General features: G+C 38.0%; 1 protein-coding gene across 1 annotated transcript in view; it reads left to right on the top strand.

The window, feature by feature from the left end:
- Positions 1–1,346: 1,346 nt before the first annotated feature.
- Positions 1,347–24,812, top strand: part of LOC150079129 (dual specificity protein phosphatase 22-like) — a 40,404-nt gene continuing 16,938 nt past the window's right edge. Inside the window, exons 1-3 of the mRNA XM_090383344.1 lie at positions 1,347–1,359; positions 22,055–22,171; positions 22,607–22,731. Of these exons, the coding sequence (XP_090239470.1) occupies positions 1,351–1,359; positions 22,055–22,171; positions 22,607–22,731 (251 nt within the window). The 5' untranslated portion in view covers positions 1,347–1,350. The remainder of the gene's footprint in view (positions 1,360–22,054; positions 22,172–22,606; positions 22,732–24,812) is intronic.

The following is a 24,812-nucleotide window of genomic DNA, read 5'->3' on the forward strand; positions in this document are numbered from 1 at the left end:
ATAACGATATAAAAATAGAACAAGAAGAGAATATTGGAAATAATCGAAATAGAAAATTAAATATCGATTAGCATTTTTTCCGAAATTACGTTTTCTAAGCCGTATTCTTCGTTTTCGATTCTGTTTTTTTTTTTTTTTTTTTTTTGGTAGTTGTTGGTGCATCGGCGTCTGTGGCCGTATTGCACCTCCCAAGGTTTTTGTAGTACTTTGATCCAAGCCCGAGGCGGGAATCGAACCCGCGACCTTTGGGTTGCCGGGCAGGTACTTTACCCACTCGGCTAGCCCGGTCGGCCTTCGATTCTGTAACGATACAAAATTCAACCGAATACAAATTTCGAAGAAAGGAGTTGTCACTCTTTCGAAAGCCGCCAAAGACAACTACTTAGTTTTTACCATCTTGTTTTTACCATCTTGCAAATTTATTGACGGCAATAGAATTACGAAAAAGAAAAATTATAAAATCACTTCAGCGTGCTTAATTTATTACGTGCCTATAATAGGCTTGTATTTACAAACTTATCGTCTCGTGAGTTATTGTTGCCACTGTTAATGTCAATATAAGTCATCGGAATGACTGAACCAGTTCCAGTTAATGTACAACCAGTTCCAGTGATTGTCGCAAGATGTCACTCTCTCCTATCATGCGTGCGAGAGAAAAGTAGTGGAGAACGCTAGACGACACCCGTCGTCTGCAATGCTTGCATTTACAAGTACTCGGACAAGTCAGGTGTAGTGCCTACTGTAAGAGCGAGGGGGTTGCTACACCTACAGACTGTCATCGATCACATGGAGATTTCAGTGCCGGACAGCAAAGTGTAGTTGGCCATAAAGTTACTTCATCACTGATGAAATACCATTTTTAACTTGTATAATTTTACCATGTTTTTTCTCAGCAATTCTTTACGTGTGACATTGTTTTTCCAAGGTGATAAGAGCAGGCCAACGATGAATGGACATCCTTTTTTATTATTTAGTTGATAACACCGCAACCATTAGACCCGTACATTAGCCTTGAACGGTGTTCGGCAGTAACTTTTCCAACGAATCAGTGTGACTGAAGAAACTTGATTGGTTTATGTGCAAAAAAGTTGTCTTCCCGCTTGGGACATCTTGGTACGACAATCATACACACACACGTGCACGCACGCACACACACGTGCACGCACGCACACACACGCGCACACACACACACAATGTAAGTCTCTGCAGAGAAGAGCACGCATAGAGTTGCTTCTGTGATTTTATGTAACATCGAATAATTAATGTCCATGCTTTTATTAGAGCATCAAAGGAAAAGCATAAAGAGAGTTCCTGATTAAATAGGCTGGCTGGTTCGCAATGGGAAATGGCATGAATAAGGTAAGGCTTAAATAACAACAAAAAAGTATCCGTTTAGTGAAGTTTTGTAAGAGTGAAAGCATTCCGAATCTATTTTAATTAGAGAAAACAAGTGTTTTATAATTCAGAAGCTTTTAAATTATATAAAACTTCACATACTCCCAGGAAGATAGCTCTATATCATTCTATGGCAATTCCGTTTCTATGAAATACATTTCAATTCTTCCTGGACATTAAAATTAAACTCATTATTGTTGAGCAATCTCATTATGCTAATCATTTTGCTTTGCTAACGAATTCATCATTCTCTTTTTGGAAATGTTGAAAGTCAGGGCAGTGGTGATATATGAAGTAATTGAGGCAATCCACTACAAGCACAACTTTTAGGGGACGTATGGAGGCAGTGTCAAAACATGGGTAGAGAAACTAAATTTATGGTTCGCTGCAATCATTACTTGTATCGCCACTGTTCTAGGAACAGGGAACTCCAGTCTTACGGAGAACTTCCGGCTAAAACATTACTAATACTTCGATCTTATTGCTTAACTCTCTATTATAAGGAATATGATGTAATTCGAAATAAAAGCATGCTTTTTAAACGCATACGTACTAGTCATTAGCTGAACTAGGAGCCATTTAGCTGCTGCAGGAAGGCCTGACCTATCCCAACTTCATTATTGTACTGTAACTGTTATGTTTCATGGTACTGTACCCACTATCTTCTCCTGCGTATACCAATGTTTAGAAACCTTGCACCTATAACTCTCATTTTCTTTTACATGAGAATCACAAATATTTTATTATCTTACATAGTTTCCGTTATATAATTATATAATTTCCCTTTAAGTTCATTTTTCAGTGTCGTGTGCTGTTTTATGGCATTACTTGTATAAAAAAATATAATAGAATGCCTTTCGTCAACGTATATTTTGTTGTGGTTTTCGATCGAATTTCTTGATGATTTCCCTACATTACTGTGTTAATCCCAGGCGGTAATTTTATACATTTGTAGAAGTTTTATGTGCAATAACATATTATATTTTCTATCCATTACGAAGTGCATTTTGGTATTTTATTATCCACATCATTTATTTACATCCGAAATATGTCCCATACGAAACATTACTAATTTTCGTGTACGATCATAACAAAAATGGACTAATAAACAGGACAGAAACCAGGGAATTCTAATATGAATTAGTTTCGACACTGTGCTACTCGCGAGGGCTAAATTACCTTCGTCACTAAATTGTTCTAATACGCTTTTAATATTATGCTAGAGCTTAGTCACTGAGGTATCCATTATTATTACAAGCCTTAATATGACGCTTGTAATAATAATAATATGAGTAGAAATAAAATAAAAAAAAAAATATATATATATATATATATATATAGCAAAACAGACTCTGTATATGAAATAAATTAGTACATGTATTTGTATCGATAAAGGAAGCAGAGAAGACGAACTCATTTAGCGTCAGCTTTATAAAAATCACCTTGTTTAATGCAGACATCTGTCCAACCCTTTCTGAAATTGATAAGCTCTCTAGTTTTACCATACAAGATCAGGTTGTAACGTATCCAACAGTTAATTTTTAACAAGTTCATTAGACTCTTTGGCTAAATTTTTTTTTTTTTTTTTTTTTTTTTAAGTATGCACGTGTTCTCTAGTCCGAAGTTTCTCAACCTGTGAGTTCCGACTGACCATCGGGCGTTAAAAAAGTCTGGATGGGTCCATAATGTTTTCATAAAGCACAAGCATCGCATTAAAAATAAGATAAAATATAATATGTGGTAATGGTTAAGTAAGGAGGTGATTATTCCTTTGTATAAGACCATGTTAGGCTGCATCTTGAGTATTGTATACAGGTCTGGAGGTCTCACTTTAGGAAGGATGTAGAAAACTGCTGGAATGGGTGCAGAGCAGAGCAACAAGATTGGTGAGGGGAACAAAAGGGGGAACAAAAGGTCCTTAATAGGCTTCAGTGCTGCTAATTGCAGCGTCTCGAGACCAGGCACCTGTGATGAGACTTTTTATTAATTATATTTATACTTTGGAAATTAATAAGCGAGAGAAGCCAAAACGATGCTTTGTATGTCTGTAAATACAACTTCTTTACATTCAGCAGATTTTCATTTTTCAGCTTAGGTAGATCGCGTTGTAAAACGCTCGAAAAATGTAGTTCTAGTCTATGCACTTATTACAGGAAAAAGATATCCCACTGTTTAATTTACTCAAACCTTTCAAAGCCTTTTAAAGAGAGAGAGACAGAAGTCGCTCGCTCGCTCGTTCTCTCTCTCTAAGAATATTTATTTATATTAATAAGTAGCACTTTTTTTTCGGTAGTTATTAGAGATTCCAAATGTGTATGTGGCCAAGGCTTAATATAAAACGGAATAATTACAATACTTATTTGTCCCTACTAGCAAATCTCTGAATATATAGATAAAACATCGTGTGCTGACGTACAGCCTTAACACCACCACCATCACATTTTTGAGAGAATTTCCTACCGAATTGCACAATACACCTAAATTTTGTTATCATTATCAACTCCCTCAGGTTTCTTTTCTTTTCTTTTTTCTTTTTTTTTTTTTTTTTTTTTTCACATTCCAAAATATAAGATAATCTGGAATTACTATTACCCAAATGTAGAATCCCACTTTCCTAATACTGTATAATACTTTTACTTCCATTTCTCAGAACAACTGCTGATAGTTTTTACAGGCCTTGTAAACAGCACAAAATCTGTTATGCATTCATTACTTTCATTAAGAAATATCAAAAACTAGCGAGACCCCGTGTAATTCCACTTGCGACTCAGTCCACTCACAGCATAACCTTCGTTCTCATCTTATATCCAAACTTTTTTTAAAAGTTTGGATATAAGATGCTCAAAAGACGCATATACAAAGAGGTACAAAAGACGCTCATATACACTGAGCGGACAGAAATTTGGGATACCTACCTAGTAACAGGTAGGCCCACCTTTCGCCCGGATAAGGGCCGTCACACGACGAGCCATTGAGGCCACTAGTTCACGAAAGCGTTCCACAGGTATTTCCATCCATGCTTGCTGTACCGCTGTCCATAATTCCGTCGCATTCCTGGGTGGAAGATCCAAAGCTCGAACAGACCTTTCCACAGCATCCCAAAGATGCTCTACAGGGTTCATGTCCGCTGAACGAGGAGGCCATTCTATGGTGGTAAAATCTTCGGAATGCTCTTCGAACCATGTTCTAGTCACCACGGGTATGTGGGGGGGCGCATTGTCCTGCTGGAAGAGTCCACTGCCCTGTGGGTGCACGATGACCAGGAAGGGATGCAGATGGTCTGCAAGGATAGACATGTAACCTGGACAGTTCAGAGATGCGTCTAGACGTACCAGAGGTCCCAAAGTGTGCCAGTTGAACACGCCCCAGACCATCAACGACCATCCACCTGCCTGAACAGTTCCTTGTTGACATAACGGGTGCATAGCTTCGTGCGGTTTCTGCCTGATACGCACCTTCCAGTCCGCTCGAAATAATGGGAAACATCGTACCAGGAGACCTGTCTCCAATCATCCAGGGTCCAGTGCTGTTGTTATTTCGCCCAGTTGAGGCGCAGAGTTCTGTGTCGTGGTGTTATCAATGGCAGTCTGGTGGATCAGCGGTTCCCATAATCTATTGCGGCTAATGATCGCCTGATGGTCTTGGTGGAAAAGTTTTTGGCACCTCTTTGGTTGAAGTCAGCGGTGATTTGTGCCACTGTCGCTCTCCGGTTGGCTGAAACAATGCGAGAGAGAGAGACGCCGACGGCCACGTTCATCCACCACCTTTCTCCACCCACAGCGCTGTTCGCGATGAGTTGTTATTCCGGAAATGGCGTATTTCCGTTCCACTCTTGATACTGCCGAACGGGGACACTGCAATTTCTGTACCACCTCCGCGATAGAGTGACCCATGGTCGGGCACCCAATATCATCCCGCTTTCAAAGTCGCTTAACTCACGATATTTATCCATACGGACATCGAATTACCGTCTACGTGAATACAGCAATGCAGTGTACCTATATACCTGTCAAGCGTTTGGTTCGTCCACCAGCGTCACATTGCCCAGGAACCAGGTATCCCATGAATTCTGTCCTTTCAGTGTAGTTAAAGATGATGCTATAAGTAGCAATTTAGAATAACCGTAGTGGTGGGTGAGAGCGATTTTGTTAACGAGTTTTAAAATACCATCGACGCTCATATAGAACGGTATCAAAAGACTTTTAAAGTCTAATTATACCATGCTGTAATTATTCTTTGCCTGCAACAATCACAAAATAGCTTATCAGATTATTAGCCTTATTACCTTATTTGAAGATGGATAGGGCTATTAAAAATTTGAGCGAGACGTTGATGCTTCAGAAATAATTGGATCGATTTCGTATATGATCCGAAAAATGGCAACTAGATTAATGCTTTTAAATGTAAGTTTTGGGCACGGAAATATTAGAGTCACATAAGCTACTGCGAAAAGAGCTAAGAGTAGTTTAAGAAGAGTTTCATATCAGATTCAACCTGATATGAAATTTTCAGTGCAGAGTAAACAGCTGGGTAGAAAGGCACATGGGTCCTGTCCTAGATTTACAGTACCTTTGCTCGTAGGGAGAAGGGCGTCATTATTCCTCTACTCAAGAAGATAGTTAGACTGTACTTGGAATGTTGTATTCAGGTCTGAGATTCACCTAAAAATACATAGAAGTTGTGGAGAAGGTACAAAGAAGGACGACCACATCAGTGATGAGTACAAATCGATGCACATATGAAGAACGGCTTAGAAGGTGTGGACCGCAAATTTTGACAACCAGGCATCTAAGGGGGAGATCTGATTTGGGCATATAAAGCGGTGAAGAGGTTGATTAAAATGAACGGGGAGGGCTGTTCTCTCTTGTAAATGAGATAAGAACCAAGAGACACAAATAGAAAATCTCAGGATAAGTCTGGATCTCACGAAGTTCACCTATGAGCAACGGGTTGTCGAACACTGGAGTAAGTTGCCTCCGAAAGTGGCGGAGGTAGTGTGTCTGGCTAAGTTCAAAGCAGAACTGTATGGCTACCTTGTAGGAATAATATGAATATTTTATTTTGTTTTGTTTTTTTTATTTTATATTATTTAATTTTTGGCTGACACAGAAAAGTCTACTTTCCATGCATCATTTGGCCTTACTAATACTAGATTAGACATGATTGTCGCCTTAACAAACTATGCTGTGCTTATATAATTCCATTCCTCCACAGATTCTGCAATGCATCCTTAATCATGGATTCAAAATTTACCCACTGATATTCCTCTTTCATTCTTGGAACCATCTGAATAAAATAGAGAGACTTTTGACTGGTTATAATAGATTGTGATTTAGCAATCTATCGTATTGCAACTGTTAATATCGTTGGATAAATCCTATTAACTTCTTTTCTGCACATTCAAGCGCGATGATTTCTTTTCTAATCCGTTTTAAATTACCACCTATCGTCTTCTCCATAACTGTTAGCTGAATATCTGTTACAAGAAAGCTCATCTATGAATATTGAAGCAAAAAATTTATTTAACTCGTTAGCTATCTATTTATGATCATCAGTGATGTTACTAAAGCTCTTCTGTAATGGATCAAGTTAGTTCAGACAGTTCTTTCTAGTGCTCGCATATATGGGAAAACTATTACTACTTGACTTGCCAAAGCGTTTTCCTTGTATGTTTTTTATTGTGAATAATTTTATTTCAGATTAATTTTTACGTGTTAATGTGTTTAGTGTCTCTAGCTAATTTTTATTGATCCCGCGCGACATTTTCTTTAACTTTACCAATTCAGTGGTTTATCCACTTTGGTTCAAGCCAGGAACAACAACGCTTTAAAAGTATAAAAAGATAAGCAGCTTCTAGAAATACCACTTCGAACATTTCACATTTAACATTCGTGCTCGTTAGATTCACAGTAAGGCATCATCATTTGTCTTGAAAGGTTTAAAAACACCTCTCCTTTATCCATGACACCAGCTGTTTCTTTAGATGTGTCCAATATTATCCTATTATAATCACTATTTGCAAATGGTTCCTTAATGCACAAGTTCTGGAGTTAGACAAAGTGAGCATATCCTGTTGCAGATGAGATGAACCGAGTGAGTGCCAACTCATGCAGAGGTCTACTCAATAGCGGAGCTACCCTTTTTCGGGCCCAAAGACAAAAAAAGTGTTCGAGCTCCTACTTAATTAATGAAAATTGCAAAAAGAGGAGACAGCCAAAGACGCCGGGCCCTTAAAGGACCCAGGCCCGGAGGCAATTGATTGACTGCCTACATGGTAGCTACGCCACTGGGTGCATTTGGTTCCCTTTGAAGGGAAAAAAAAAAACAACTGCAGGGACAACGAGTCACAGGTACATCACTTGCTGTATGAAACTAAATGAACATGCAACGAGTGGGAATATCTATCATCACCGAAACCCATGGAAAATTTACTGGCAAAAGAAACCACTGTGAAGGGCAAGAGATTTGCAAGGTAATCATACCCACTCAAGATCTGTCTTATAGGGCAACCTCAGGATGGTTGGTTGGTTGTTACAACGTTTTAAGTGCATCAGCAACTTAGGCCATGTTGCGTTTTATATAATGTCTATAAATTGAGTGTGTTCTGTGCCGATTTGATGTTTGCTGGAAAACAAAAACACGATTTTCCGGGATAAAAAAACCATACTACCCTCGCCTGAAACAGAACGACTCGTGAAAAAATGGCGTCATTGCCGGGATTCGAACTCAGGTCTTTTCCACTCAGTGTGTTGAGGACGGTGATTATACCAAATGTGCTACCACGAAGGCATCAGGATGGTGCCGTCAGCTAAAAAAATTACTCCAAAATATACATTGAGCCTGTAAAAGCTAGTGGCGGGAATAATGTTTCATTTTTTAAAAACTACACGCAAAATATGCAATTTCTAAAATATCCTTAATTTTTTTTTTTTTTTTTTTTTCAGATCGCTTTTGCAGGTTTGAGAATTCATGAAAAATTTTTCAAACAGCTGTACCTTTCAAAATTCTTACAACCAGCTGGGGCGAGTCTCAGGATTTCTCAGGAAATGGTTCTGATCGTTTGTGCAGCTCTACAATTTCCAAAAATGGATGCTAGCCCCGCACTGTATATAGAGCAGAAAAGGTCACATTGTAATTTTATTTTAACTTTAATTTTAAAACTTGCAAATTTAAGAATTTCTACGAAAACTCGTAAATTTACGAAATATTACTACGCTGACCTATTCAAAAATATAACAGTAAGTAGTAGTAATTAGTCATTTCTCGATGCAATTTCTAATTTTGCGTTGCATTCTCCCCAGCCAAAAAACCAATTAAATTAAAAAAAGAAGCAGAGAAAAAAAAATAAAGAAAGAAAGAACAACACGATGGCTCACTCCATTATTTTTCCGTGGGGGTTAGTTGGTAATTTGAATACAGAAATAATAAATGGGAAATGTTCAAGTAAGTAATTCTAGAAGCTACTGAGCTTTTCATACCAACGAAGAGATATTCTTAAGATTGACGCCAAAAAGACTGAAAAGAACTGATAAACTTAGTGGCAGAGAAGAAAGATGCACGGGTTAATTATAAATTATTTTAAGGAATCCCGACTCCTACAGTAAATCTGGATATAAAGTTGCTTGTGGGTCATACAGATTATAAGAAGCTTTTTTTTCTTTTTCTTTTTTTTTGGCTAGGAGTGCAAAAATCAGTAGCCCAGAATAATGTGCTTAGAAGGAAAGAAAGAAACGCTATTGGTTCACTTGGTATCCATGGTAACAGTTTTGATAACTCTGAACAAGTTGCTGACAAGCTAAATAAATATTTGTATACGTTCACATGCTGGGAAGAAGTTTTTTGACTTGAAGACACTAGCAGCAGTATTAATACTACTGCATGTAACTGGATGTTGAATTATCATATGACAAAAGGGACTGGAAGAGAAATTAATACGGCTGAAAGCGAAATCTATCCAATTATATTAATTAGCAAATAAACGCTTCTGAAAGTAACTTTGAACTTAAACAGCAGCTTAAAACGTTACAGGGAAACTACTGTAGTTCGACCATCTACTGTAAGCACGTATTCCATTTATACTAAGGGCATGACCACTAGGTCAGAGGAATTTACAGTTAATCATTTCGACAATGAACACAATAATTAATCGTATTTAGCAGCCACGAGGACTTGTACCACGGTCCCCTCAAACTCATTCTATGTGTTACTGCACTTTGGCGGTTGACAGCTCGGCTATTGTAAATAGTTTTTTCTATTTATTTTCATCATATCGCTTTTTATTTAATTAAATTTTTTTGTTTTAAATGGAACACAATGGAAATTCACTTTCATAAATAAATACATACATACATACATATATATATATATATATATATATATTTATTTATTTAATAATAATTAAATAGAGGCAGAAATGTAAGTACTGGCAAGTACTTACATTTCTCTTCGCACCATCCCCTCAGCACTAAAAAAGCCGTCTTACACAACCAAATTCACAACGCCTTAAAATTTAGCTCCTCACAAGATGACCTACATAATGAACTTCAATACCTTACCGAAAAATTTCTAGCCAGAGGTTACCCCCTCAACTCATCCTAAATACAATTTCCACCGCCAAAAATAAAATTATTAATCCAACCGGACACAATAAGAAAACCAACACTCGTATAGTCCTCCCCTACCATAGTGAACTTGCAGGACAATTCCGCCGTATTTTTAATAACACAGACATTTCTCTCGTCTTTTCCGCTTACAATAAACTAGGATCTTTTTTTAATTCCTATAAAGATACACACATTTATTCCACCAGCGATCTTAATAATATAATATACTTCATAAAATGTCAGCCAAACTGTGACGCCTGTTACATTGTTACCTGTGGCAGTACTACCACCAAATTCGGTTCTTCCAAATCTTCCAACACCCGCGCATATTACCATTTCAACAGTTTTAGAACAAGTCAAGCCAGTACAGAACTCACAATTCATGCCCAAACCCACAATCACACCCCTCTCGTCAACTCTGCTATTTCCATTATTAAATTCAAATCTAATTATAGAATTCTTCAATATGAAGCACTCGTAATTGGGTGTCGACATCATTCTAATCTTAAAATTATTAACGCCAAACTCCCCTTCAACTTTCACCAGCTTGGAACCTTTCGCGGTTAAATTTCCCACGTGTCAAAAAGTGCATCAGGAGAGTATAAACTTAAACCTTTAAAACAACACGCGTTCTCTGCCCATTCAATTGCCAACTGAAGACGTTATAATTTAATGAAAGTCCTTCGTAATGACCATTGGCCTCATCGTATTATTTTATTCAAGCTTTCAATATACTTCTTCCCTCTTCAGTGACAACCAAGGATCGGATGTGTACACTTCTACCTCCTTGCGCTTATTTTAAATTCCGTTTTTCTTCATTTCCCCCCTTAGTTTCTTAGCTAACAATTCAACCTAAATACTAACCACCTCTTCTCAATATACCACTGCTGATTTATTCAAGGTGAGTACCGTTTTTTAAGCAATTGCTATTCTATTATTAGTCCACCAATACGGTATTATAAGATTTCTAAACTTTTATATTATAATACACTGACTTTAATGTACTGAGTTAATATACGTTGTACTGTATTTATGGACTACTACTATTGTGGTGGCAATAGATACACTACGTCCACGTGTTGTATATCGTATTAATATATTGTGAGGAAGGTCTTAGTATGATAATCATATTACGATATATACCTAGAACTAGAAGGATCTCTGGAAAACGCATAGTATATATACAGAAGGAAAATATACATAGCTTATCGTTGTATACCCGCAATTCGGGTGACTTCGTCTGGGATCAACCACCCAAACTGAAAGTAAAACAGCCGTAAGGGGTTCTCTGTTTCTGTGATGATCAATACAACGATAAATGGGTATACAACGATAAGTTATGTATATTTTTCTTTTGCATTTATATACTATGTGTTTACCATAGATCCTTTTAGGTATACACCGATGAACCAAAACACTGTGACCACCTACCTAATATGATGTTGATCCTCCACGTGCAGCCAAAACAGATCGTAACCGGCGAGGCATGGACGCTACAAGATTTCTAAATGTGTCTTGTGGTATCTGGTACTAACATGTAACCAGCAGATCCTTTAACTCCTGTAAGATCCGTGGTTGAGACGCCGCAGATAGGAGTTGCTGTTCCAACACAAACCACAGATGCTCGATGGGATTGATGTATGGGGAATTTGGAGACCAGGGCAATACCTGGAAGTCTTCTTCATGTTCCGCGAACGAGTCTCGAACAATTCGGGCGGTGTGGCATGGCGCATTATACTGCTGAAAGAGGACAACCGCCAGGGGGAAAGACCGTTGCTGTGAACGGGTGTACCTGGTCAGCAATGATGTTTAGTTATGCATATGTACTTGTTTGGGTGGCACCTAGACGTTTAGTCGAACGCCACCTTGGAAAATCTGTGTTGATAAAATGTCTACAGCGATCAACACCCGGTCAATCACTGCCCATTTCTAAGCATGAGGAGTTGTGCCAATTTGTTGTCCAGTGGAAGGAGTGCAATACCAAAGGACAGGAGCCCTCAGGCTGCCCAACCCGAGGAAAAAAAAAATAAATAAAAAATAATAATAATAAAATTAATAAATTAATTAAAAAATAAATAAATATAAAATTAATAAAATAAATAAATAAAATATTCTATGTATAGTTAATACCATTATATACATTCAATATTATTACTAATTTAAGAAAACAATATTTAGTTTCTAAGTTACAGCTGTTTGACCTAGTAAGGTAGAAATATAACTTCATGAATACATCAAGTCTACTGTCCACTTCTAGATTTAGTAAACAAGGTGGGTCTTCTTTTAAATATCTTGTCAGAAAAAGATTGGAATGCCGCAAAGTTCTTGGCATCTTGAATTAAAATATTGGGGGTTATCAGTCCTAATAGGTTGAGTGCCGTTAAATAGTTCTTGTCTGAAGTCGTCATAAGTCGGGCAATAAAGCAGAACATGCCTCCATTCTTCTACTGCCTATCAAAAACACAAAGGGTCAGGTTCAAGTAAAAATTTTAACAATTTATCCCGCAGTGAACCATGCCCAGTAATTAAATATGACATTGTCATTGAAGGATAAAACCATCCCATAACGTTCTTATTTACAGCAAATGTTGCATCTTCAATGAACTCCCTAGTAGTGAATCCTGTTTCACTGGATTGCCATCTGTATTTCCACTTCTGAGTGAATTTTGTCCAAAGGTTAATTTTCTCCTGCCGAATGTCCGTGGCCGGATTACTTACAATGTCGAGGATTTGAGTTGCCAAACCTTTCTTTAAGTTAGAAATCATGCCTCGGTATGCCACATAAAGGTCAATCGGAATACAACCTGAGATCACTTGTAATGCATTGGTTATATTGTTCTACAGCATCTGTGTGTTGCCAATATCATCTTTCTCTGCAATGATAAAAGTTTGGCTTTCACTGTGACGTGAGTAACCCTAGGAAACCATATGGCAGCTGCATATACTACAATTGGCAAAAATATAGTTTTATAATATAATGCCAAAGTTTTGTGCTTTATACCCCATTCAGCTCTGGAGAGCCTAATCACATTGGCAGTAAACTTGTTAATCTTTTCAGCTAAGTTCTTTACGTGGGGGATAAAAATCTATTTATTTCTTTCATTGTAAACACCACCATTTCTGGCTGTACTTCAGATCAACTTGCACTTGAGTGGAACCTCTAAATAGACGCCTGGACTGGTGCAGCACTGCCATAAACAAGATTTACGTTTCTATCCATCAAGTGTGAAATATTCACTTAGAAAAGTGGAACAGCTTTGGCTTTTGAGACATCTTAATGTTAAGCGGAGAAGTGTTCTTGATGAGGCTTGAAGACTGTTTCATGTTTCTGTCTCATTTCATGTGACATCAGCATCTATAAATTATGACTTTTCATGTTTACGAAAGCTTTGCTAAGAGAATGCATATATCATTACTTCTTCATTTCATACGTGAATTCTAGTTATTGTGGATTATTGTGTGAATTCTAGGAAATCAGACTGAACTTCAGTAGTGTTTGATTTGGAAAAACATGCTCTCCTCATAAATAGTCTTGAAATGGTTCCAAACCCATAAACAAAGTCTGTCAAAGATAATTGTACTTCAATAAAGAGTATAAAATCATGAAAGCAAAATTTTTTGTTAAAAAATCCAAAATCAAACAGCGAGTATTGCGGATTGGATTGAGCGAATGCCAAATTAAAATGGAGCACGCAACTAGTTAATGCTTAAATGCACGTTTGTATTTAAGAATTTAGAAAGAAGTAACCCTCACTGGTGTGTTTTTGTTATTGTTGTTTTTACTCATTTATTTCATAATGAAAAATAATATTCTATAATTTGTGGATTAGTATGGAGTTTGAAGTATTGCTTTGAAAACGGCACCTTTATTTCATATTAATTCGTTATATATAATAAAATAAATGACAGATTTCTGGAATCAACATCATCAAGAGTAACCAATAACTATTAACAGTTATACGAAGTAAACGTTATCGTCCCTGATGAGTTCTTAAATTCGTGACCACGAACTAAAAAATACGCTCTTTCTCTGCCAGCACACACACACACAGTCGACTCAACACTCCTTGCACGCCACTTTCGACAACATTTATAGGTACATCTACAGGTACTTTTCTGAATGCTACGAGTATCTAGGTAACCGTCGTAACTCCAAAACTGGGAGGCGGCCCTGACTGCGATTGTTGATTTAAATCCAGCAGAGATTGCCGCATACTTCTACTGGCACAAAAAATAGTATAATCGTTGAATAAATGACAATATGGCAGATACAGATATATGATATACTGTTCATTAGCAGAGGACTATTTAAACAAGGAATAAAAAAAAAAAAAAAAAAGCGGGCAGATTGCACTGTGAAATGTAATTTACTATTATTATATTATTTCTCCCTGGTAGGGAGAAATAATATAATAATAATAAATTCCACTCCGTGACGGGTACTGCTACCAAGTACACAGGGTGGTTGTAATGTCTGGTGTTACTGTCGGTCCTGGAAATCTCTGACTATCCTAGAGGTGTTCAGGATTGCGACTTTCTGGAGTTCCTTGTAGGTGTTCTCTGGGAAACCTATTGCTGCTAGGCTGCTATGTAGAGTCTTTGGTACCATACCGGTTGTTGACACGATGATTGTGTTCGTTGATGTTTCTTGCATATGCCACATCTCCTTGATCTCATGTCTCAGATTTGTGTACTTCCTAATTTTTTCCTCATGGGTTTTCTGGACATTGCTAGTGGTGGGCACCGCTATGTCAATCAGGTAGGTAAGCTTTTCCATCTTGTCCACAAGGGTTATGTCCGGTCTGTTCTGCGCGATGGTCTTATCCGTTATTATGGTGCGGTCCCAGTACAGCTTGTGGGTTCGGGTCTCTAGTACTGCCTGGGGTTCGTTCTGGGGTTAGTATGGTACACTTTCTTTGTCAACTGGTATTTCCTCGCTAACTTCTGATGTATTATTGTGGCTACCTGGTCGTGTCTATGAGAGTACTCAGTCTGGGTGATCACCTTGCACTCCGCGGTGATGTGTTGGATCGTTTCTGAGGCCAGGTGGCATCGTCGATATGTCTCATCTGACATTCGGGGTACCTTTGCGATGTATTTTCTATAGTTTCTGGCGTTGATTTCTTGGTCTTGGATGGCCAGCATGAATGCTTCAGTCGGAGAAGAGCGTCCCGCAATGTTATCTTGATGGAGGTCATTGTAGTGTCTGCCATGGAGTGTCTCCGTTGCCCATCTTTCTATCTTCGTTTCTTGTACAGTTTGGGAAGGGGGGGTTTCCTCGCTTAGGTTGAGTGGGTTATATCACTTATCTATCTTCCTTATGGCCTGGTGGAGTGGTGCTGTGTTGTTCTCGAAGTAATCGTTTAGGTTAACTATAGCTGTTTTCTGTTGTTCTGTCAGATCTATCAGGCCCCTTCCTCCCTCTTTCCGAGGTATTGTTACTCTCTCCACTTCTGACTTCAAGTGGTGTTGGCGACTATTGGTCATCATTGTCCTTGTCTTTCGCATACTAGCTCGGTGTTAGTCCAATCTATGACCCCGAATGTGTATGTTATTACTGGAGCTGCATAGGTGTTTATGGCTTTAACTGTGTTCCCTCCGTTCAATTTTGCTTTCAGCAGGCTTCTGAGTCTCTGATGATGTTTTCCGGTCAGGCACTTCTTGATTTCCTTGTGTTCCAACTGCTCAGCCTGCATCATCCCTAGGTATTTGTAGGTCTCTCCTTCTGTCATAGTTTCGATCTCTTTACCAGTCAGCAGGTGGTAGTTTCGGCCAAATAATTTTCCCTGGTGCAATGTGTGGGTCTAGCATTTTTCTAGACCAAATTACATCCTGATGTCCTTGCTGAATTCTTCGGTGATCCGGAGTAGTTGCTGGAGTTGCTTCTCGGTTGCCGCGTAGAGCTTGATGTCATCCATGTTTATCAGGTGGGTTAGGGTGTACAGCTTCTTTCTTCCATCTTTGAGGTTATATTCATACTTGTTACCGTTGAGCATGGTGAATAGCGGGTTGAGTGTTAGACAGAACCATAGTGGGCTCAGAGCATCTCCCTGAAAGATTCCTTTCTAATGGGGATTGGTCTGGTTGTGATGTTCTTGACTTAATGGTGGTACTCCATTTCGACATTGTTGCTCCTAGGAAGTTTGTCACTATCGGATTGACCTTGTAGATCTTCAGGATCTCTATTAACCACCTATGAGGTACGGAGTCGAAGGGCTTCCGGTAATCGATGTAGGCCGTGTATAGGTTGCGGTGCTTCTTGAAGGCTTGCTCCATAACTGCGGCATCTATGGTTAATTGCTCCTTGCATCCTTTGCCCCTCCACTTGCATCCTTTCTGCTATTCGGCCATTATGTTCTGACTCTCTAAGTGGTCTTATATCTTCTTAGTTATGCAGCTGGTCAGGATCTTGTACATCGTTGGGAGGCATGTGATTGGCCTGTATTTCGCCGGGTTTCTTGTATCTTCATCTTTAGACTTCAGATATGTGACTTCTTCAGTGAGAAACTTTGGGATTGTCTCCGGGTGCCTTATCATTCGAGTGAACTGCTCTGCTAGATGCTTGTGTGTGCAGGTGAGCTTCTTGTACCAGTAGTTGTGGATGTTATCAATTCCCGGGGTTTGTCAGTTGTGGGTGTTCCTGATCGACTGTTTTATTTCTTCTTCTCGAATCTCCCACTCTCTCATCTCTTGTATGTCCTTCGTTTTCTTCCGTTCTACTTCTATTCAGGGTGCTCTGCTGTTATGTCTTATTCACTGCTCCATTTATTTTCCCAGAACTCTTCGATCGTCTTCTTCTCGGGTAGTCCGTTTCCTGCTTTCTCATCTTCAACTTGTCTCCTGTAAAAGGCTCTTTGGTCCTCATCGAAGATTCGGTTGTTTATTTTCCTTGGGAAGCTCTCTTTGTATCAGTGTATTCTTTGTATCTTGCTGAGTGCAAGGAGGTTCTGCTTCAGTGTGTCTAAGTATTCTCCTGTTCTCTGATTTCTGGTCTCATGTTTGCTGTGTGTACTGTCTCCCTTGAGGATACTCTTCATCTTTGCAATCAATTTCTTACTTCTATTACCCTGTTGGTACTGGGTCAACTGACCTATATTGACTCTTAATTCTTCTATCTTCTGCTGAAGTCTTCTTTCCCAAGCTGGTGGTTCCTTCTGTTTTCTGTTCTTCTGCTGCTGGTCTCTCGTTTCTTTCCCATTAATCCTAGTGGCTGCTATGGCAGCACAGTACACGGCTGTGTGGATAGTCTCCAGCGTTGCACCATTGTTGTCAAGATAATGTGGCATTATTTGCCGATTGAAGAGGTCTGTTACTCTCCACAGGATTTTATTTGGCCTCTGCTTAGGTATCACGTGGGCTCTTGTGGGTCCATTCCTTCGAATTCTGTTAGAGCCTTCTTCCACTCGTCTTCTATTCTTGATATCATGACTTCATCTCGTTCAACTTCAGCTACTCTGGGTTGTATTTCTTCTTGGTATTCCTCTTCTTGTTCCATGGTATGCTGTTCCTCCTCTGGTTCCATATTGACCATATTCTTTGTGCTTTGTAGTTGATCGCTGACATCCTGATTGATTTTTGCCAGGATGGCAAGAGCTATTAGGTTCTTCATGACGATGGTCCTTCTCTGGTCTGCTAATCGCTGTTCGATGACCTGAATATCTAGATATCGTTTTAACCACTTGGTATGTAGTCGCGATGTGTACATTGTCATATCGGTCTCTAGCCTGGTTATTTCATAGTATGCTCGCATGATATATGTATTCATTTCAATGCTCCACTTCATGCATTGGCGTTTTCTTCCTTCCTGGGTGGTCACTAGCGCAGTTGCGCAGGAAACACTTAGTGAGGCTGGATGGTCTTGCCCTTCTTTTGTGGTAGCCTTATGGGGGACAGCGCCACTTGCTTCACTGTCTTGCTCGGGAGACTGTCTCTAAGTTTTTGAACTGACCCTTCTGCCTAAGGCTGAACGCCTGACTTTATCCTGCGCCACACTCGATGCAGTATGAATAATATTTATATATGGAGGTGGACTTGTTTAGCTTCGGCTTATGTCCAGTGGTTTATGTATTTATTTAATTAGTTCTCTCGAGTGACACCAGGTGGCTCCACTATCTGCTTCAGCCGTCACTCCTACCTTGGGGAAGATAAGTCCAATGGGGTAACTTTCGGGATGTTTTTTTTTTTATCATTTAATATTATTATTATTATATCGGTCTCCCAGCGTAATAGAGCCGCGCTCGCTTCCACCAATGCGGGATTTGAACCCGGGTCCATCAGGGTGGTAGTCCTGTGTCTTAACCACTGGACGATCGCGCCCCCTTTTTTTATTATTATTAACAGATAGTTCGGGAAGAATTCTTGAATTCTTCCTGTGTGAAGCGAAATAATTTTCGATAGCAATAACAACCCTATCGAGAGAACAGCTTGAGAAAGCGGGCAACGTAATTGACTTATCATGTTGCAGCATTGTTTTCAGTTTTGGGAAATTGATTTGTTCGCACTTCCTAAACAGAAGAGCAAGGTCAACCACTAATTTTCTCTTTTTCGCAGTGATTACTGAAAAACAACCGTGTACGTAATGAGTTCTCAGGTTTCTTTTGGTCTGATATTTTTCTATCGATTTTTAGTTCCAGAGAAATAATGTCATTGTAATGTTAGATACCATAATAGCTTTCCCAATTCGTAAGACAGAGCTATTGAAAGATGATCTACGCTGACAAAAAAGTCACAACACTTATAGACTTTAAATTGTGCAAAACTGATCTCTAAAATAACCAAAAACTACTGTATTTTTCAAAACATAGTTTATAATATCTCTAAAATAGCCATAAAAATCATCTAAATGATGTCATAAGTTTATGAATTTGAATTGGAATTACGTCATCCAAATTTGTGGATTTAAGTTAAGATCAGCGAATCCAGGTTAGTTTGAGGTCTGCTAGCGAATTAGCACAAACGCTAAAAAAAGTATAGCAATTCCTCTTTATAATAAGGATTGCCTCAAATAAGGACTACCTCAAAATTGCCACACAAAGGAGAGGAAATCCTTATCTAATTGATATGGATTAATTAGCAGAAAAGTTTGTTTTTGAGGCTAACACAATATTTATGATCACGGTCCTTTCACGTTGCTTAGAAAAGGCCTGAGTTTGATCCGTAGAATAAATGCAATTGTTCTTCATGCGCTTTTCTTGCTTGCTCGCTTATTTGGTTTTCACTTTCATTTGCAGTTTCTTAATTTGATTTATATTTTATTTGTTTAATTGCTTGACAGCAGGTAGCATTTGGCATCTATCAATTATGTCTTTAGGAACAATTTTTATATGTTGGTATATAAAGGAATATTTTTATTTTAGACATTGGTGACCATGGTGTTCCACAAAGCAAGAGCCAAGATACAAGAAGTTTCTAATTATATGCCTCGAAACTAGTTGGATAGATGAATATAATTTTACTTACTTACTTATCTAATGTAATAATTTTACATTTTACTTATCTAATAAAAAAAATACGTGTGGGATGAAGGTAAGATCCTGGATGAAAGTTCTACTATCATCACAACAAAAGCAATGGTGGTGTGGTCAAACTGCACAGTGAAATGTTCAGAAAGTATTATACAAAAGGTATGACTGAGTAATCCACGTCCAAGTGTACTGGAAAGAATAGAGATTACAGTAGCATAGTTAACCAAATTAACTTCTCATAGCAACCTTAAGTCACTGTTATTGCTATCCCAATGTGCAAAGTGTTAAAACATTTTCCAATTTAAGCTACAATAACAGTCCCCCCCCCTTCCACACACCTGTTGTCCACATGTAACAGAAAAATGATGCCTGCAAAGGGTCAAGGATTACCAGAGAGCTTGACATCGGGGAATCGAAAAGTTATTTTAAATTGACTAAACAGACCCAGTTTCATGACAGACAATAACGTCAAGTAATCGATAAAACGCAAATTATGGATCGCAACTCTTGACAGTCTCTTTGCAGGCGGGCAGAAAGTCTTGTTAGGAGAAGATAAAACCTCTGATACCTCAGGGCCAACTACTGTACGGTAGAGTCTAAGCATTGTCTCTGAAAAGGCGCATCCAGTCCATGCCAGTCGAGCCTGCTTCTTGTAAAAATGGTTTGGCAATTATGACAGTGACCTTTCTCATCTTTCTTGGCAGTACATTTATCGAATCTCAATCCAATAGCAAATTTCGGGTAAAGGTCGAACGGGTCACTATGCACATCAAAAGGCTTCCTTCACAATTAACTCAGTAACTGCAGAAGCTACCCAGTGTACATCATTGAATTTTCCGAAAGAACACTACCGTCACAACGTGGGGATACATGATGAAGAAAATCGCAGTTCTGGAGTTAAAACAATATTTTACCCAATGCTACACGGTGGTATTCTTATAAATTCTCCACAGGCTGAAAATATGCAGGTTAAAAAAATACAAAGCTGCACGATTACAACTGATATCGATGACTAACACCTAAATTTGCAACGTTGGTATTAGTATTAGTATTAGTATTAGTATTATTAATGGCCATATGGTGAAAGGAAGCCTAAGGCTTATGTTGCACCAGCCAAAAAAAAAAAAAAAAAAAAAATTCCGAGTCTCCCTCAGAGAGAGAGAGAGAGAGAGAGTTAGAAGTAAAAGGGAATCACCAAGGAAGAAGAAGAATGATGATATCCAGCTCAGGACCCTGGGTGTGCCAAGCCCATACTCACCAGATATAATGGTGAAAGAAGAATGAACAACAGATTTTTAGTAAAAAAAAAAAAGAAAAAAAAAGTTATGGCTGCAGCTGTTGAGGACGATTGCGGCGATTTCAGTGCGGATCCATGGACAAATTGTCACTACTGTGTATGATATATTAAACATTAACATTCTGTAAACAAATTTTTAAATCTTTGAAAGTGATATAGGATTTTTGATTCTATATCACTGCCAAAGTTTTGAAATTTGAACTGCACTTTTAGGTGGTCTTGAGAAAGGAGGAAATCATTCTTGAATTTAACAATACGATTTTTATCCTTTTTTTTCTTTCAGGATCAGTTTTTATTCAGTCGTTTTATTTGTAATCCAAGTAAAATTAGAGCAAAATCTCCAGGCACACGACAGTTTTAAAAACATCACTATTAGGTAAATACAAAACGCTCTAGTTTTATACGTAACTAAGAGCAAATTAAGTTTGCTACAAGATGTATCAAACTCATTTTAATCAATTCACCAACAGCTGTCTCGGTTTTGCATTTCAAATAAACAGCAACTTTCCTGAAGAAATACCGTATATTACTATTCAGACTTTATTTGTAGTGCATTTTTGACCTTGAGTTCGATTCTCGTCGACTTCCGGAGTTGACGGATACTTATCGTCTACGACGGAACGAGCTTTATGAGTTATTTCATTTCGTGGCCGAGTTAGTCAGTCGCTGATGAAGTCGCTTGAATTCATTCCCTGAAGCTTAGGTTTTTTTGTTCAGCAAACAGACAAAAAATCGGCCATAAGACATATTACACGATGGATCCAACTGTGTCATCAGTGTAGGGGTTACCCCTCCATCCACACACACAGCCTTATTATCAGCGTCCTTGAACGATATGCAGTTGTTACAGAGACCGAAGTTGATCAGTCACGCCACGTATAATATTATCAGTGTTTATTCACCATAAAATTCGTATTCGCTTTCTAATATCATTATTTTTTTATGTAAAATTTATTAATCATATAATATATTATTATTTTTTTGTAAACTCAGTTTAAGATTATCAACCTGACAACAGAACTTAAGATTTAAGATAAGGCAGTAATATAGAAGGGTAAGTATTTGATTAAATTTGAAAAATATTCCAAATATTTTTAGAAAATTACACGAAAAATATTTGGGAAAAAACAGTTTTTCGAATGTGTTATAATGCAGTATTGTTTTCCAACCAAAATTATATCATACTACCAATATAATGGCTTCTGAATTAACATTTTTAAAGTGTAGCTGAGTGTTGGGGTTTTTATATTCATTGTTGTATAACTGATTACTTACGAAGTAACTTATTCGTGCAGATCTTGCCTGGTCTCTATGTGGGTAATTTCCGCGATGCGAAAGATCCACAACAGCTGCAAGAAAACAACATTACCCACATTATTTCCATCCACGATAACGCTAAAAGAATCCTTGAGGTAAGGAAAAATTTATATTTATTGTGTGTAAGGGAACGAATATTCAAGTGATTAAGCCTTTGTGCACTTCGTTTAAACTCATTACTAAAACTTTCTGTTCGATAACATTTCTGTTATAGCAGGGAGAAAAAACAATAGACCGCTGAAGGTTGTGGAAGAGAAGGTTATTTTTCCACCTGCTATAGCTATTTGAAGTCTGCTTCTTTTTGTCCTTTCTAATTATAGAATTATATAGCGCAAGCTTTGAATCCTTCCGAAATACCATATCTTGCATCCATACTGCAGATTAACATTTTCTGTCTCTAAATTTAGATGGCTCACCAGCAATGCAACTTTCGAATTTTGTCCTCTCAGATCAGATATTAATAGTGAAACAAGCAGTTGCGCTTTACTACTTAGTTTTCTGCACTGAAATAACTGCTTTTTTCCTTCCAGGACAAGGAATATTTGTGCATTCGAGTGCCAGACTCTCCAGGCCAGAACCTGACGAAGTTTTTTCCACAGTGCAACGATTTCATACATGGTGCTCGAATGCTAGGTGGTAACGTCCTAATCCACTGGTAAGCTTTCCTGATGACTTATTTGCTATTATTGTAGCGAACAAAACATTCTTGTTTGTTTTTTTCAAAGGGTAAAATACCTTAAAGCCCACGGAGCTTTAATGACTGTGGGGTTACTCGTGATTAAAAAAATATTTTTTCTATCTTTTCTAGCGAAACGTGTTTTTCACTTTAATGTCCCAATACACGTTGGAGGATGGTGTATATATTTTTTTATATATTTGCGAGTATCCTTTGGCTGGGTTGCGTGTATGAGAAAAAACCAGAGTCTGCAGTAGAGAAAATGGGCAGACTTCACCCGCCTCGGTGTAAATGAAGGAGTCCACAAATTCCTCCCGTCCGGATAGAAGTATGCTCAACTTGAGTTGGTAATGGAAATTGATAACAGGTATTCACTCTGTTCCACATGGTGTGGAACAGAGTGAACAGAATGAATTACCGAGACCTCTGAAAAGCATTAAATTTTCAGATTTTCACTCACAAATTGACTTTCCTTTTAAATTTATATGAAACCCGTTTCATTTAGTTTTTTTTCTTTGAGGAACAGCCATCGTATATTTTTGATTACAAGTATAATCTCTGACCCAATGAAGCTGTTTCTTCTTTTAAATAACTTTTAACATTAACTCCGTTACTGTTTTGAAACTTCATATAAATTACTTTTGTTCTTATCAATCTTGGTGTCTTAGAGGAAGAGGTTATGGTAGGTATTGGCTCTTTCATGTTTTCTAACCTTCGTTTAGTGTTTCTTATCTCGATTCACTTTAGCGGCCCTGACTGTCATTCGTATCTGCGGGGACCCTTCTCTGAATGTTTTTAGAACATTTTTTACACATTTGAAAAATGGGTGTGCCGTGTGTATTAGTTCCAGTGGACTGTAACTGCAAACACTGAGCAGCTTGCACCTCCTTTCTCCCTACGGCTTTTCTTTGCTTTCCAATGATATTTACCATCATGCCTCCAAGCAATTTACAGCTCTGAAACTGTTATCTGCACCTTCCATGGAGTGAGGTCGTACGTTTCCAAAGTTATAATGCTTGTTTCGATATCTGACCACTGTAAGATTCTCCATCACTTGTGTCTACTATTACATTTTAGGTAACGGCTAAATATAAATAGCTACACTTACGGCTCTCACAAATAATTTCAGTATTTTCGACATACTTTGATCAGAAAGCCCTTATGCATATAGACAATTATCTTAAATATACTGGTAATAATGACAAATTTCTACTTATTGGAAGAACTGACAAACACACGATACTACATGAAGAAAGAATATTTTTAAGAGAGTAAATGTTCAAAAAATATTTTATAGTGAAAACTCTTCGTCCCAAAACTTATGATAAAAAATACAGTAAATTAAAACTTTCTGAAAGGCCAAAATGAGATTTGCTAATTCATTTTCGAACATTTAAATGAAGACTTATTTTGTAGCAGATCGCTTTCATTAAAAGGACGATTAATTTATAACTAATAAACTTCCGGCTACAGAGTTTATATAATATTAACGTGCACTCAATAAAAATCAGTGGTGATGATTACAATTGAGCCTACATAACCCCTTGCAGCACGAAGGTATCGTTAATTTCTAATTCAAATTGAGACAACATCATGCCCGTCGCCCTTGCTACCGTTAATCTTACGGTCTAATTGGATTCCAACAAGCGAACGTATGATAATCATTATTTTTGTTCTTATCTTGCTTTCTTAGAAGACGAGATTGTGGTACGTATCAGCTTCATTCAACATCTGTTGTCTCTTTTTCGTGAATAGATTATAGATATCCATCAGTGCAGGACTTTAATTTGTAGATATGATATATTAATAAGGTAATGGCCATGAAGCATTAATATGAGATATTAATGCTTCATGGCCTTACTTGCCTTGACCAAAATTAGTCAAACAAATAATAATAATAAAATAATAATTGTTTGGATTAATTTTGTATTTGTTAAGCACCATGGCATCTAAGGCCATAATAATGGCGTGTATTCTTCGGTCGGCTCGCCTATTTGCTGGACGAAAAAATCCGAGTTTCCGGGAGATATACAGTACTCACTTACCCATCTTCCGAGAGA

This window comes from Mastigoproctus giganteus, chromosome 10 (genome assembly GCF_048544385.1).
Source record: "Mastigoproctus giganteus isolate SK-2022 chromosome 10, ASM4854438v1, whole genome shotgun sequence".
Taxonomy (NCBI): Eukaryota; Metazoa; Arthropoda; class Arachnida; order Uropygi; family Thelyphonidae; genus Mastigoproctus; species Mastigoproctus giganteus.